We start from the raw sequence: 16,253 nt of genomic DNA, 5'->3' as shown, positions 1-16,253 counted from the left end.
TTAAGTCCAAGACACTTGATATCTAGGTTTCGAAAACATCTCTTTCTTGGGCCTAAAATAGGAGGGTGGAAGACACAGTAAAATTGCCTCATGCCCTTGAAAGATGTGAGGATGTGAATAATAACAAACTAGTATTTAAGGTTTAAAAAAGATGGTGGGGAGCGGCATTCCACGGTCCTGCAAGAGGCATATGTGATCTCCATACCTCAGGGAATTGCCACTAGAGTTTTAGTTGATGGTGGCAGAAACTAACAGTTGGGAGTCCATATAATCCCAATCTCAAAATCATTCCACATAATGGGTGCCACAACAGAGAATGCCCTCCTCTGCATTACAACCAATGAAACCCTTATGGTATAGTAAGCAGAAGCTCTCTCTCTCAAAGGTGCAGTGATCTCCCAGATGACCTGGTCCTTTGCTTAAACCTGGCCAATTGGGAACTAGTGCAGACCTTTCTGCACAGTTTTCCTATATGTGTATTAAGTAGCTCACTAAATAGCATAACTACTGCATTTTGCATTATTCACAGCTTCTCAACCAAGTCAAAACATCACCTCCCACACAGTATGTTTCAATAGTCCAATATTTGCAAACATAAAGACTGACTATGGGTGTAGGCACTGCTGAAACACATCAAGAAATAGTCATACCAGATAGACAACACCCCCAAACATTGTTAGCATAGAGGGCTCCAGATTCAGCTCTACTTCTTTGTTAATCTCACTGTAGATAGATTTGTAGATAGATAGATAGATATACATGCATAGTTTATCTATACATTGAGACACCTAGGCTGCTGCCACACTGCAGAATTAATGTAGTTTGATACTGCTTTATTAGACATGATTCCATCCTATGGAATCTAGGAATTTGTAGTTTGTTATAGCACCAGAGCTCTCTGACAGAGAAGGCTAAATAGCTCACACAACTACAAATCCCAGAATTCCACAGCACTGAGCCATGGCAGTTACAGAGGTGTCAAACTACATAAACAAAATTAAAAAGGTTTTTTTAAAGTGCAAATAACAGATTGCAGTGATAAGTACTAAGTAATGCTAACATTCTGTTTCTTTTTTAAAGTCATGGTTATGTCAATAGAATAGTTTTTTAAAATGTTCCACGCTCTGTTCTTAATGCCCAGAGTTTAGCATATATGAAAAAACAACCTTATTGCCAACAAGACTGAAAAGATAAAGGTCCTTCAAACAAAATGCAAAGTGACATTGTTTCTTGCACTCTCTAAGCTCCCTAAAGTGTTTACAAGTGTTGTGAAATTTCACTGGAGAAAAAACAAAACAGCCATCTTTAAATCTAAGTACCTCTAGCTGCTGAGAGAGCTGACACTGCTAAGCAGCTTGTTTTTATGAGTGAAAAAGGATAGCATAGCGTATAAATAGTGCCTGGGCCATCCTGGCAAAGCAGATAAACTTAGATGTGCCATTAGGAGACACAAATGAAGTGTTGCATTCTCTGATCTGAAGCACTGAGGATTTGCATCATCTGAAGCAATGGGAACTGTCTTCATTCATTTCTGTGTCAACAATCAAAGAAGAATTTACTCTCTTATTTTACTATTCTCATGATCCAGAGTTTGTTGAATGGCAACTCACCACATTCATTATTATTATTATTATTATTATTATTATTATTATTATTATTAATATCCCACCTTCCTCTCTGTACAGGACTCAAGGTAGCTATAAACATTGGCTGTGTTGGCCAAGGCTGCTGAACTTTGTAGTTGAACAGTATTTGGAGACCTCTCATTTTCATTGCCATTTCCAAGATATGAACTGTATGATGAACAGTATCTGGAACAGTTCAGCTATTGTTTGTCCTGGCAACAGTTCTTCACCCTCTCAGGAACTGCCTGGTATATGAGATAACTACAGTTCCACCTTAACTAGAATCTTAAAAACCTCAACTGGTCATGCTGCTTTTTGAAATGACAGCCCAACATGCAAAAGTTAAGCAAGTTAAGCCTTTTCTTGGCAGAGGCACAAAGAGATGTGAAAAGCTTGATCTTCTTAATTTCTTCTTGATCTTCCTTAATTTCTGCACGTTGGTTTGTGATGGATTAAACATTGGTCACACTAAAAAGCATTTTAAACAGGGATTAAGTACCGGGACTTGTATGTTCAGAACATGCAACCTACCTGTCTCTAAGGGTGGTGCTACAACTGAATGATAGCATCACCATTACAGAATGTGGCAGGAGTACCATGCCAAGGGGATGATGATACAGACTATTTCTATGAAGTGTCTCCTGTTCTGTTCCTCCCTGAGACTAGAAGTGTTTTGGATGTCAGAGTTTAGATATTGGAATATTTGCATATACATGACATATCTTAGAGATAGGACCCAAATCTAAACATGAAATTCTTTTATGTTTTGTATACACCCATAATCTGAGGGTGCATTAAACAAGTTGTATACACTGAACCAGGGGTAGAAGTGCCGAGGGGTCCAGACCCCCCCTTCCATAGAAAAATGAATGGCATGGCGCTGGCAGGCACCGCTGTGCCCAAGCCCATTATAAGGTGGCCTTAGTCTGGACCCCCTCCTAAAATCCTGGCTACGTCCCTGACTGAACGAACAGTAAACAAAGACCATCCATATGTATATCCACAAGCCATCCATGTGGACAATTTTGGATTTTGGAGTAGTTTGGATTTTGGAATACTCAGTCTGTATGCAGTTGTAGCCATTTGATATTACAGTTGGTGCTGCTGCTTTTTATCTGTGAAGAGGGTTAGCTAAAGACAGAATGTCTTCTAGGTTCCCCAGTGAGAATCATGGCTCCGTGGGGACTAGAAACTGGATCTCCTAAATCCTACCCCAACACTGCATCACACTGGCTCTGTTGGCTGTTTCTCCAAGCAGGCTTTGTCAGCCAAAGCTTTGTCAGCCAAAGCGTGTTGTTATTCGAGTTAATAATAATAGCAATTGACTCAGTGGATGAATGGGTGCCATGCTTCTTGCATCAGCACATTTAAAAGAGTTTCTGTTTATGGGACTCCACTTCTACAGTATGAATCACTGAGAAATTGTTGTTCAGGCACTGGACATCATGCACTCTCCAAATATAACAGGAAAACAACCCAGGCAAAAAGGAACACTAGATAAAAGCACTCATAAATCCATGCATGATCTTAAGGATCTGCCTGTTTAAAGCAGAAATAGAGTGGCCACTTCTCATTACAGACAGCCTTTCTGTGTTTTAATGGCAGACAAACCTCCACACAGAGTTGAAATTTGATCTAATATGGTCCAAGTCTTGAGTCTACTTCCTCTCTTGTATTTGCCCTTCAACCATGGTTGTTGGAGGGTAGATCACTCCTAGCTGTGACAGCAGCTCAGCAATCTGCAAATATCTTAACCTCTTGATGGCACTAACAGAAACAGCTATAGTACCTTCTTCTGGCTTTATTATCTGACACATAGCCCTCCCTGTGGTAGCTCCCATGTCAGAGGGAAACAATTCTTCTCCAGGATTTAGTCCAAATCTGGAGGAACTATTCAAAGTACTGAACATATTGGAGAGATCAGGTTCAGCAGTTTAGATGCCTCCCTTAAAATCTGGATTAAAACCCAAAGTGGGTCTATTGTCTTACTGACATGGGAGCCACCTTTTACCACTGCCCCATATTGTAATGAGTACGACTCTTGTTCTGTGACTCCAATGCATGAACAGAATTCTAGATGTTCTGCAAACTGTACATTTTTGGATGTGCCATGTTCCCCACTATGTGCCAGAGTATTGTGTGCCGTGTAGTGTAATGGTAAATTTTAAAGTATGTGACAGTCCCATACCAAGGAGAGTCCAAAAGGCAGGAACCTGTGTCTTATCAGTACCAACAAACTAGTTCTAGCAGTTTTCATCACCACTAAGACCTTTTGTAAAGTTGGTGGTTCTTAACTATCCATTCAAGGCCATGGCACCCCAATATATTTTGTACTACAGGTACAACAGGGATATACCACAGCAATACATTATTGCTGGGAAAATCCATTCAGACCCCTCCCATGGAGATTCTAGCTAAACTGAGAACTAAGAAACATGAGAGGTGTGGCAGATTATATCATCATCCTAATTTTAAAAAATCCTCAGAGAGCTACCATGGGGAAGGGTATTGTCAAATAATAGCAAAGCTGGGAAAAGGCACTATGGCTGCTTCTATTAGTGCCTCATTCAGTAGGTTAATATACATGGATGTTTTCTGAGTAAAAGTATGATTTACTTTCTGGCATATGTTAATTATGGTGATTTCAAAGTGATGCACCATCAGTACATACATCTTTCACTGATGAGGTGAAGTCTTTTTCTGCCAAAGGCAGTTCTGAGATCCTCAGGAGAGGGTTTTCTCTCAGTCACACAACTGTTGCAGGCCTGTCTGATAGGGACACATGAAAGAGCCTTCTTGGTGGCTGCTCCCAGGTTGTGGAATTCTCTTCTATGGGAGAACAGCCTACCCCCCTGTCTCCTGTCCTTCTGCCAGAAGATTAAGACCTTTTAATTTAAAGAGGCATTAGGTGACTAACTGGTGGTGCCGTAGGGTTTTATTTTTTAAATGAGTGTATATGATGTGCTTGTATTATTTTAAAATTATTTTATACTAGTTGAAATTAATGATATTTTAATATGCTAGCTTATTTCATTCCTTACAAACTTTCAGATCATCTGGATTGTAGCTGTCCCAGCTTTTAATATTGTAAGAAGCTACTCTGAGTCTCATGTTAGAAGAAGAATTTGACAGTTAAGAATAAAAAGATTTTTTAAAAAATAAAGCTATAAATTGAAAAGATGTGCCTATCCCTTTAGCATATGTGAGTTCACATTTGCTTGTTCATCAGACAAAGACCCCAAGGTGCTCCAGATTAAACATTACAGGGAGAAGATTCATTTTGCTCACTGTCATGTACAGCTCTGCTTTTTTTTGGGGGGGGGGGGGGGGGTGTATTCTAGAAATTAGGGTTGATTTATTGGCTCAGCCATGGAAACTTACTGGGTAACCTTGTGGGACTCACACACTCTCAGCCCCAAAAAACGTTGTGATAGGTTTGCCTTAGGATCATCATAAGTTTGAAATGACTGGAAGGCACAAAACAACAACAAATCTAGAAATTCACCAGTAAAACCTCTGAATTTGGTCAGCTCAAGACAGGCAGTGGATCTGATTTTATGGGAACTACTCTATGTTTTAAAGTTACTCATCATGCAGCAGCTCTGGGTTTTACAGGGGGTACTCAATCTCTATTAGGAATAAGGTCTAATAGCTGGATGTCTTATACAAGTCAGAATTATTGCAGCAGGAGCAGCATTCAAAACATCCCCATCTGTGATATAGATCCATCAGTCCCCACTATTTGACAATTTGGTGGTATTTTATTGAACTGGAATCTTCAGTAGCATCAAAGGGGACGCGGGAAGTGCAGATTGCACCAGGTGACACCTTAAGGGGGGTGATATTACTGTTCCTCAAACATTTGCCTTTTGACAGAAACAGGCTGTGGCACTGGTCTGTGACCCTTTAAAATGCTGAAGAGATGGGATGGTGCTTATTGGGATGAGAAAGAAGAGGCCCCAGATTTTAAATTTTAAAATTTAAATTAAAAAAAATATTAAAAGTATATTTTTTAAAAAATCTTTAAAAACATCACATATTAACAATTTTAACTTCAACCACATGAAACTATGTATATGTCAATACATTAAGTCTATGTGTATGATATTGTAATTTAAAGGTATAATTTTAATTTTGCTAGTTGTTTATGTCACAGCTATTACTCTATTCAGTGATATGCAGGACTAATGATTAATGTGTAACAGTAGTGCAAAAACTATTACTAAATATTCTGTGTGGTTTGGGATGGTAGGAGGTCAATGGAGGGGTGGCACCATGAGTTACCACACTGGGTGACGTCAATCTAGTGATACTGCTGTTGTGCTACACAGCTATGTATGTCCTGGATTGTTAGAGACTCTACAGATCCTTTCAGGCTCGTATTGGTCCTGCTAATGTCTGCTCATAACTGAAGTATCCCAAAGCATTCAAAACTGTATGCTGGCATGGCTAGTTAGCACTTAGGCCCTATGGGCTTTCTTCCTGAAAAGGCCGTGCACAACAGATCAAAAGACATTGTCTTCTCTCTGTTAAATCCAAAGCAAATGTTAGCAAAATGTTCATTCTGTGATAGATTCTGGCTTGTCTCAATTCTCCAGGGATTTTTTTGTCCTTCTTAAGTAGCAAGTGAGAGAATGAGCATGGTTCTATCCTGTGCCTTGGGTGGAGTCAAAGTTATTTGTTTAACTGGTTATGCTTAATTTAAGGTGGGTCATTTAAATGAAGGTAACATTCATGTGATTCAGAGGAAGGGAAGGCACTAAAGGAAAACAAAGGCAGAGACTTGTGAGGTGCTGTAGCTGAGAAGAGTGAGTTGTCAAAGACTTTTCCTAAAGAGCCAAAAGACGTTCAGAGCACCCAGATTTTTTCTTCTTCTTGGAATGTAAGTCTACTAAGATTTTTCCCCCCTAATATTGTTAGGTAAAAAACATTTTGGTTTCCTACAACCAAATGGTCTCTAATTAGTCAACTACATCAGACTGATATGAGTACTTTTTTCCTGAAACACAGTTCTGCTTCAGTGGTTTTCATGAACAAAAGCAGAATGCTTTAAAAGCCTCTTGTCCAGAAAGAATGCGGGAAGCAAAACAATAACTGATTTTTTATTTTTATTTTTAGCATAACATCAATATGAAAATCTTGGAGAAACGTACAGTGTAGAGGACTAAATCCTACTTGTTTTCATAAAACATTTTACAGGTTGTTATGTTTACTGATGTAATGCTTGGGGTTATGTTTTAATCTGAAGAATGTCTTAATAAAAAGCTTTGTGTATTAATGAAGAGTCTAGAGAGACAATTTACTGATATACTTCATGCTTTGCTGATGTTAGCACACTGAAATGTGAGCTGCAACACGTAAATGGCTTCACAGTGCAGCGGAGGGATTAACTAGCTGGGTAAAACATTAAAGCAAGCCTGCTGAAAAGTGGACTACAGTTGTTTCTGTTGTAAATGTTAGCATTTACAACATAATCATGTTTACTCAGAAATAAACCTATCTGAGTTCAATTAGATTTGCCATGTAGTCCAAAGCCTGGGATGAGAAACTATTTTTTTGGGATAAGGACCAGTGGCATCACTACGGTTGGTGTCACTTGGTGTGGTAACCCATTGACCGCCTCCCATATCACACCCATATCACACCCATGTTTTTGTACTAATTTACGTATAAATTGTAATCCCCATATATCACTGAACATAATGGTAATAGTTGTGACATAAACAACTAGTAAAATTAAAATTATACCTTTTAATCACAATATCACAGTCACAGAATAAATGTGTTTACATAATATGTATAGTTCCATGTGGCTAAAGTGAAAATTTGATAAAATGTGATGTTTTTAAAGAAAATATTAAAATATTATTATTTTTTTAAAATGTAAAACTTAATGTTTTTATTGTTTTAAAAATAATCTGGGGCCTCTCCTTTCTCCTCCCAGTGAGCTTCATCTCCCCCACACCATCTCTTCAGCATTTTAAATAGATACAGGCTAATTCTGTTAGAGGAATAGTGGTGTCATCCCCCTTAGGGTGTCACCTGATACAGTCTGCATCCCGCATCCCCTAGTGACACCAATGATAAGGGGTTGGTGTCCCACTACAGCCCTCTGGTGGGCCAATGAGATTTATCAAAGCATCACGTGAAGCCTGTCTTCCCACTTGGGAAATATTGGCTGAGAGTAGATGGCTTTGCTCTCCCTACCTAATACTACAGAGGGGGAAGGAGGAGCAAAGCACCTTCAGCCAGCACTTGCAAAGACCAACATAGAACCTGGCTGGCTTCACATGCTGTTTTCCATTCTGATTAGGAGGAGGTATAAATGTTTGAATACATGTTTATATTTTTGTCTTCATTTGTGTGAAATGTGTATTATTGTATGGGTATGTTACGTTATCTAGAAATAACTATTTTTTTTTAAAAAAGGAGAAAGTGTTCTGTGTGTGCATGCATGTATGTGCATGTACCTTTAAGTCACTTGTCAGTTTATGGTGACCCCATGAATTTCATAGGGCTTCCTTAAACAAGGCATACTCAGAGGTGGTTTTGCCAGTTCCTTCCTCTGAAATACAACCTACAGGCTACAGCTCCTGGTATTTGTTGCTGGTTTCCCCATCCAAGTACAAAACATATTTGCCCCTGTTTAGCTTCCCAGATCAGATGGAATCTGGTGCCCTTAAGGTACTCAGGCCTCTATACACTGGCATATTTGCTACTGGAGTCCCCCTCTTCCTCCATTCCCTGGAAGTCTGCAGGGAAATGGGGCTAGTGAAAGACTTGGGTAGCCAAAGGACAGGAAGACCTAAAGCAGCACAGTATTCTGGTAAGGATTTTATAAGATGATGCACTACTAGCTATTTTTTAGTTTGTGTGTGTGTGTGTGTGTGTGTGTGTGTTTTGAAAGGCCTTTGACCAGCTCAGGAGGTCAGAGCTTGGAAAACCTACCATTCTTTTCTGGAGTACTTGGATGTGAAAAGTAACTTTTTGCCCTATATCTTGCAGATTCTGGGAGAAGTAGTCCAAAAAAGAAATTGGTGGAGGTTTTCCTAGAGGTCAACGTGCAATTGGATATTGTCACTTTTCACTGGTTAGACCCAGTCTACAAATGAAAAGAGTTTAGAATATAAACTTTATATGATCATGATTTGACAGCATAGATTACTGGTTTGAGGAAGTCATATTTCATACCATCTAACTATAGGAATTAATAATGCATAATGAAAAGGTAACATTTTAATAAATCTTGATTTATTAAATCAAGAGCAAGCATCAAGTATTCCCTCCTTCTCTCATGTGTCAGTTTTAGTGCTTCTATCATGGCTGGTTTAAACCATTTCAGAAATAGGAAACTGTGGTTTAACCCCAGTTGATTAACCAGGACATAAAACAAACCAATTGATTAGCTGCCATGTAATAGAATAGCAACCTATAATAAATTATCTGATTCTTGAATGTTCTTAATTGGAGTCATTTCTATGTAAACATGCACAGGATTATTTCACTGTAAGCCTCTGAATTCCTCCCAAAAGTAAAGTTGGAAAGCGTTATATTAACAGCACAGCCTCTTCAATGATGTAAAGTAAAGTAGACATTAAGAGATTATTTCTATTTAGCTGTGCATAATATGTACATACCACAAGAGTACTAAATTTCACATTACCAGTGCTTTAGTTCTGGTTGGAATAATTCACGTAATCGTTTTTCAACAAATAAAAACTGTAATAGGGAAGTTAACAGGAAAAGGAAAAGCTATGGCAGTCTGTTGCACTGTGTTTGTATGTATGCAAATGTACTCACAAATGCACACATAGCAACACACACAACACACACACACACAACCAAGACTGGTTCAAGATGTCAAATGAATTTTAAACACAAGAACAATGTTTTACGTATTAGAATTTTCATTATACTAGTCTCAGACTTAGTACTGTATATTTCAGTTTTTGCTCATGTCCTTGAAAACAGATTCTGTTATCAAAACATAATTTTACAGAAATTTCATTGGATATTATTATTATTATTATTATTATTATTATTAGAGCGCATTTGTAATAGTGTGAAATTGTTATAATGTTACGCGGATTTGTAAAAAATTTTTTACATTTACTATATTCTCTCAGTCTTAGAGGAAGGCAGTGGTCGATGTCTTCTGAGTATCTTGCCAGAAAACTCTAGGAGAGGGCCATCATAAGTTGTATTCAACTCAAAGGCACATAACAAGAACAACAAATGTGTACAGACAGAAAGAGGGTGTGAACATGAGAGGGAGAGTACCTCAGTTGTGGAAAGATATGCCAGGGAGAAATTAATTGTACAAAGTCTTGACAATGAAAATTACATTACTGTATTAACATACAGTGAGACAAGTATATCATTTATGTAATTGCTTCCTTACGTCAAGATGACTTGACACCTTGTGTCAAGATGATTAAAGTAATTTTGTTGAATTACTTAGACACAGAGGTAAAATGTATGAATGGTAAGTGTGTGTGTGTGCGTGTGTGTGTGCACGCGCGCATATGTTGGGAGGAACAATGATGACCTTTTGCTACCTAAACACAATTGGCTTCCCTTTACCCACTAAGGTTGAAATTTTACAGTCCTTCTGCATCATTTAGATTATTGTCTATTAGGTTCCTAACAAAGGACATTCACGATTATTTATACTTACCAACAAGGAATAGACAATAATGTGTATTGCTAACAGAGAATAATGTGTATGGTCTAGGAATTGGAATTTCCATAATTAACCATTCATTATTTATTATTGCATCATTCATATACCAGCTCCTATCTTCATCTGTCTCTCCCAATTCCTTATGGTGCTGCCCAAAGGCAGTTTCTCTATTCTGCTGTGTGAGAATGAATGAATTGGGGTTCCAAAGCTATGATTTGACATAAAGTTTTCAACACACAATTTAGTTCTTTCATACTAAACTATTTGCAAGGAACACTGCTAGCCTTGGGCTATTAAGTACTGTTTTTCCTAGGAGTCATTCAGGGAGGTACACAGCTGGCCTTTTCTTCTTGAATGCTATTATTCCACAGAGCTTTCACAGATGTCTGATAATTTCTGATTTTTCCCCCCAGCTGGCCTTCTGAATGTAATAGCGTGATCCTGAAACCTTCTTGTCAAAATGGGCAATGAAAACAGCAGCCCAGAAAGTCAGGTAAGTCTGATGGTCTATTCAAGATAGCTTTTCAGAACGTTACTGTTTTTTTCAAAAGTTTAAGGTTGGGATTTTCATGACTCAGAGCAGGTAATTGGTTGGTGACAATCCTATTTGACAGATTGGCCTTTCCAGGAGAAGGTTCTTAGAGGAATAATCTAAAACCCAGATTGATAGTCTCCAGGGAGACTAACTTTTGGCAATTAATTCAATTAGGTGAAATCATAAACCAGCTGATATGAGTATTGATTTCAGCAGACCGGTCCACCAAATGAGACTGGGCTAGAAGGGATGAGGAAGAGAAGAGGCACCAGGACAGGTACAGACAACTAGATGAAAAACAAGCAAAGACTAGGGGACATAATAAAATACAACGGGACCTCGGTATCCATGGAGAATTCATTCACCCTCCCCTATGCATACCAAAATCTGTGGATACTCAAGTTCCATTGTCCCCAGTAGCAGTGCGTGCACATGGCTGCACTACCATTAAGGACAACGGATGAAGTCCTATTGTCCTAATGGTGACGCAGCTGCTTACATACGCCAACACTGGGGACAACAGGACTGTCCCTAAGAGCAGCATGGCCATGTGCAAACACCACCATTGGGGACAATGCAGGCTTGCCATCTGCAGAAGCTCAAATATGCAGATGGCAAGTCCGCAGATATCAAGGTCCCACTGTAGTGGCAGCTACATAGGCTCCTTTGTTCATGGAGTGAGAAATCTGCTCTGGGTTTTAGACTGAGGAGCTATCCAAGGTTCTGAGCCTACTGGGGGAATAGATAGCACCCATGAAGTTTGGATAGCTTCCAAGAAGTTCAGACTAGAGTGATGACATGGAAGCCACCAAGGGGTTGTGTACTGAAATTAATGTCAGGGCAACTGTTTGCCATTCTGAATGGCTGATGAGCAATGTCCAGAAAGTTGCTTGCTAACAAGCTGGCTGAGACATACATTATGGATAGGAGTGTAATTTTCTAGGTAAAATAAAAATTACATTAACAGGTTGTGGTTCTCCTGGTTTCACAGCTAGACCTGAATGCTGACATTTTATCAGTGGTAAAGAATAAGAGATAAATGAAGAGATAAATGTTGGAGTTAAATTTTCTAGGTATGCTGTTTCCTACAATGTTTCGGTGTCCTTAGATGATGTTTATTTTAATGTTTTATATGAAGGAACTCACTTGGCCAAACTAGTCATAGATGAAAGTAGGCACAAATGTATTTTTTTAAGTCAAAGCAAGTGTGTACACTAGCATGGTGATAAAGAGGAGAAAAAGAAAAAGGAGAAAAGAAGCTTTAACCTATCACTTTTGGCTAAAGCCCTGATCCATATTGCCCCTACAAACATGGTATTTGCATGGTCTGGGGGAGCTCCCACCTGTTCCAATGGAAGCTTTCTAGTCAGTGAAAACAGTAGGTATACATTCCCTGATCCAGACTGAGATCTTCTGGCGGGATACAAACCGCCATTTAGTACGTATAGGATACGTACTAGGGTTAGGAAGGGGCGGTGCTTCCGCACCCCCCTAACCCTAGTACGTATCCTATACGTACAAGATGGCGGCGCACCTTCTACATGGGCGTCACCATCTTTACGTACTGGACGCATAGCGTCCAGACGTGTCGTGGCGCCTATGACATTGCGAGTCCGCGCCAGGTGCCTCGCGACGTCATAGAGGCGCCGCAAGAAGAAGCTCCGAAATGGAGCTTCTTTTTTGCTCCGCGTGGGAGTCGTGCGGTTTGGCTGCTGCGGCTCCCGCACGGAGCAAATGGCGGCGGCGGGGGAGCGCCGCAAAGCGGCGGTTTGTACCCCGCCACTGTGAGATTATTTTTTTAAAAAAAAAAAGGTTACAGCCAACCTCCTCCACTCCTATTCTGGATCCCCATGCCTGTTATATCCTTTAAAAAAGCATATAATTTCTAATTCTGTGGAATGTTTTCATAACCAATTTGGTCTGAAATTGTATCCAGTCATGGATTTTACCATCTTTGTGAGGAGTAGGACACTGTTGTATTGACATTTTATGCTTCTAGGAATATGCTCTACATTTGTAAGTTGCTGTATGTTATGTGCCTGTCTTTTCCATATAAATTACAACAATATGTAAACCACATTTCCATTATTCAAGAACTACATACTACAACAGGTTCCCATATCTGTAACCACAGAGTCCCAAACATTTCGGTGCTTCCATTCCCCTTCAACACATTGCCAGAGAAAAATGTGCCATTCTAATGAGATATTTCATATAAATGCAAAAATGTGCGGGAGGGAGGGAGGAAAGGACATGCATATTGCATGGGTGTGAGAAGAACAGGTGCCTAAAGGCATGAACAAGTTTGATGAGAGAATGGACTTTGTTCAGACAACTGAAAGTCTTTAAATCCTATGTGGTTTCTGAAAACTGAGGGTAAACAAATCAGTTGCATACTTCTCAGGCACAGAGGCCTGTTTTAGGTTTTTAGGATTCTGGCAATGTTCTGGAGTCTAAAAGCTCAATCTGACTGGTGTCTGTTTGCCCCTTAGCCACACAAAGCTGATTTACAGAGAAGTGGAATAGTGTAGATACAAATGAACTCAGTGCTCCATTCTCCACTGAAGAAACAAGCATGGGGTGCACACTTTATGGTTCAGGGGCTGGTTGTGTGCATACATCCCTTCTTCCATTTCCCTATCAATTTGTGGCAACCTCATGAATTTCATAGCGTTTCTTTAGGCAAGGAATTCTCAGAAGTGATTTGCCATTGCCCTCCTCTGAAATATAACCTATAGCACTTGAAGTTCCTTGGTGGTTCCCCATCCAAATACTAACCAGACCTGACCCTGCTTAACAGCCAAGTTCAGACAGGATCTGGTGCCTTTAGAGATGTCTCTTATTTACAGATCTTTCCCCATCCCATGCATAGTTTTATACAGCAGTGTGAAAAGAGTGGTCTGTATCAGAACTACTGTGTAAGATGCAAAGAGAATCCATACTTTCACAAATCCTCATATAGATCACTCTTTCCTCAATGAACATTCTCTCCATGTTTCCCAGTGTGTTGAGAAGAGCTCTAGTGCCTCCTGTCTTTTTCTGAGTGTGTGTTCATGTCTGTGTATAGTTCTAGCAGCACATATGTGTTTAATTCTTTTTTAAGGGAGGGGGATATGGAGATATTAGATGTACTATCTATTGTATACTGGATGGATTTTAAAAATGTAAGCTGCTTTGATTGTTTTTTGTAACAGAAAAGCTGGTTATAATAAAGAAGTAGTAGTAATAGTTGTTATTATTATTATTATTTATGGTTCTCAGCACCAAACAAGTTCTTCATCCCTGCTGTAAAGGTTGTCCTGCACCTTCTGGGCAAGATGGAGAATGAAACAGAAGGAACTGGCCCATGGTTATTAAAGGTGACATAATTGTCCCAGCTGCCTTGAAATATCAACTGTGCACTTTTCAGCAGGACCATGCTCTTTATGACTGTTGTGGGGAGGCTTGTTTTCCACCTGTTTGGAGGATAAACACTCTGTTCTGCTTGTTCAGCACCTGTTGGAAGATAAACATTTTGAAATTCTTGGAAGGAGATATTGCAACACACTGAAAGACCATAAACAGAAACACATGGGAGAGCTGCTGCATCTGGAACACAGTCATCCCTCTAGTTCTACAGTGCAGAGAACTGCAGTTTTGAAGGGTATTTAAAATAAAATCAACTGGGATGTATCTGTTGTCACAGAAGTGGCTTTGTTGTTATCCTTTATTTCACACTGTGAGCCCCTTCTTCATTTGGTGAAACATTTTTGCTTTATCAGAGGTTGGACGATACAAGACACATCTTCTGTTTTTCATCCTGTTATACATATCATGCACATTAATTAAGAGCTAAACTACACATCCACTTTTTTGCCCGGTTTAAATATACAGTATGTGTCTGCTCTTTAGAAATAGATAAATAAACACATACTGTAACTGAGTGCATGCTAGTGTTGTGTACCTCCAAGTCATTTCTAACTTATGGTGACCCTAAGGTACCTATCACAGGGCTTACTAGGCATGACTTATTCAGAGAAGGCTTGCCTTTGCATTCCTCTGCGGATGAGAGACTGTGACTTGCCCAAGGTCATTGAGTGGATTTCCATGGCTGAGTGGGGATTTGAACCTTGGTCTCCAGAGCTGTAGTCCATAAGTCAGAAATGACTTGAAGGCATACAGCAACAGCAATAAAGGTATCTCTGCTTTGTGGATTTGGACTATTATTGTACTTTGTAACATGGGAGCCAGAGTGTATAGTAGTTTGAGCACTTGGCTACAACTCTGGAGACCAAAGTTTGATTCCCAGCTTGGCCATGGGAACCCACTGAACAAATCTTGGGCAAGTCACCCTCTCTCAGCCTCAGAAAAAGGCAATGGCAAACCAATCTTGGCAAGAAAACCCCATGATAGAGTTGCCTTAGGGTTCCCATAAGTTGGAAAGGACTTGAAGACACACAACAGACACACACACACATCTATCTGGCTGCTGTAAGGAGTGACTAATAACTTCCTTGAGCCTCTATTTTCCAGACCATTAGATGCGCAGTTATTTTGCACTCAGCCTGCGCCATTGCAGGTGGACAAGCACTTTGCCTCCCCCTTTGCAAAACACAAGCTGCTTGATCTGCTTTGGGCAGCCTCTAGCAGCCTGCCTGAGTTCATCCTTCCCACTTTGGCTCTCTGTCCATTGATCTCCTTTGGCAGGCGTTTCTGAAATCTGATTCCTGATGCCATGGGGATGACCTTTGGTCCACTTCCCAGCTTTCACCTGCAGCCAGCCAGGGCCCTCCTAAGCTCCTTATGGAGGAAATGCCTGCCTTGAAAGAGAGCACACTCTGATGTGTCTAGCAGACCAAATTTTCCAGCCTCTGCCAGATTGGCTTCCTTGCTTTCTCTCTCTGTGTGTGTTTTTTCCCCACCTCCACATGCACACATATGAAAAGTGCAAGGGCTGATGCCATGAGAGTGGAAGGTAAGACACCCAGCATGATTGTGCTCCTCCAAAGAGATTGATTCCAGCCCTCTTTTCTCCCTGTAAACACTAGAGTTACTGGGAATGGAAACTTTTGCGTAAAGCTGCAGTGCTGACTTGGAGCCAGAACTCAGAAGGATGATGGCATAGTGCAACTGCTGCCTTAAAAGGCTAAGGTTTTTATAGGGAAATGACCAGAGGAAGAAGAAGGGGGATGGAAGGGAGGAAAGGGCTGGGATTCCCTGAAGCTTAAATCAATCAAAGATGCTTGTTGAATTCAGAGACTTAGCTGTGTTCGTCTGGAAAATCAGGATGCAAGGGGATCTTGCAGCACCTTGAGACTAACTGAAAGAAAAGTTGGTAGCATGAGCCCATGCTACCAACTTTTCTCTTTCAGTTAGTCTCAAAGGTACTGCAAGATCCCTTTGCATAGGGATGCTTGTATTCCCCCCCCCC

The 16,253-nt window shown here is 40.1% G+C and overlaps 1 protein-coding gene across 1 annotated transcript in view; it reads left to right on the top strand.

Annotated features, from left to right (window-relative positions):
• LOC121924996 overlaps positions 1-16,253 on the top strand; it is a 174,686-nt gene that overhangs the window by 7,392 nt on the left and 151,041 nt on the right. The window contains exon 2 of the mRNA XM_042456654.1: positions 10,722-10,801. Coding sequence (XP_042312588.1) covers positions 10,769-10,801 — 33 coding nt within the window. The 5' untranslated portion in view covers positions 10,722-10,768. The remainder of the gene's footprint in view (positions 1-10,721; positions 10,802-16,253) is intronic.

Source organism: Sceloporus undulatus, chromosome 3 (assembly GCF_019175285.1).
Source record: "Sceloporus undulatus isolate JIND9_A2432 ecotype Alabama chromosome 3, SceUnd_v1.1, whole genome shotgun sequence".
NCBI lineage: Eukaryota > Metazoa > Chordata > Lepidosauria > Squamata > Phrynosomatidae > Sceloporus > Sceloporus undulatus.
Note: the sequence above shows the minus strand (reverse complement) of the source record. Positions and strands in the feature narration are given on the sequence as shown.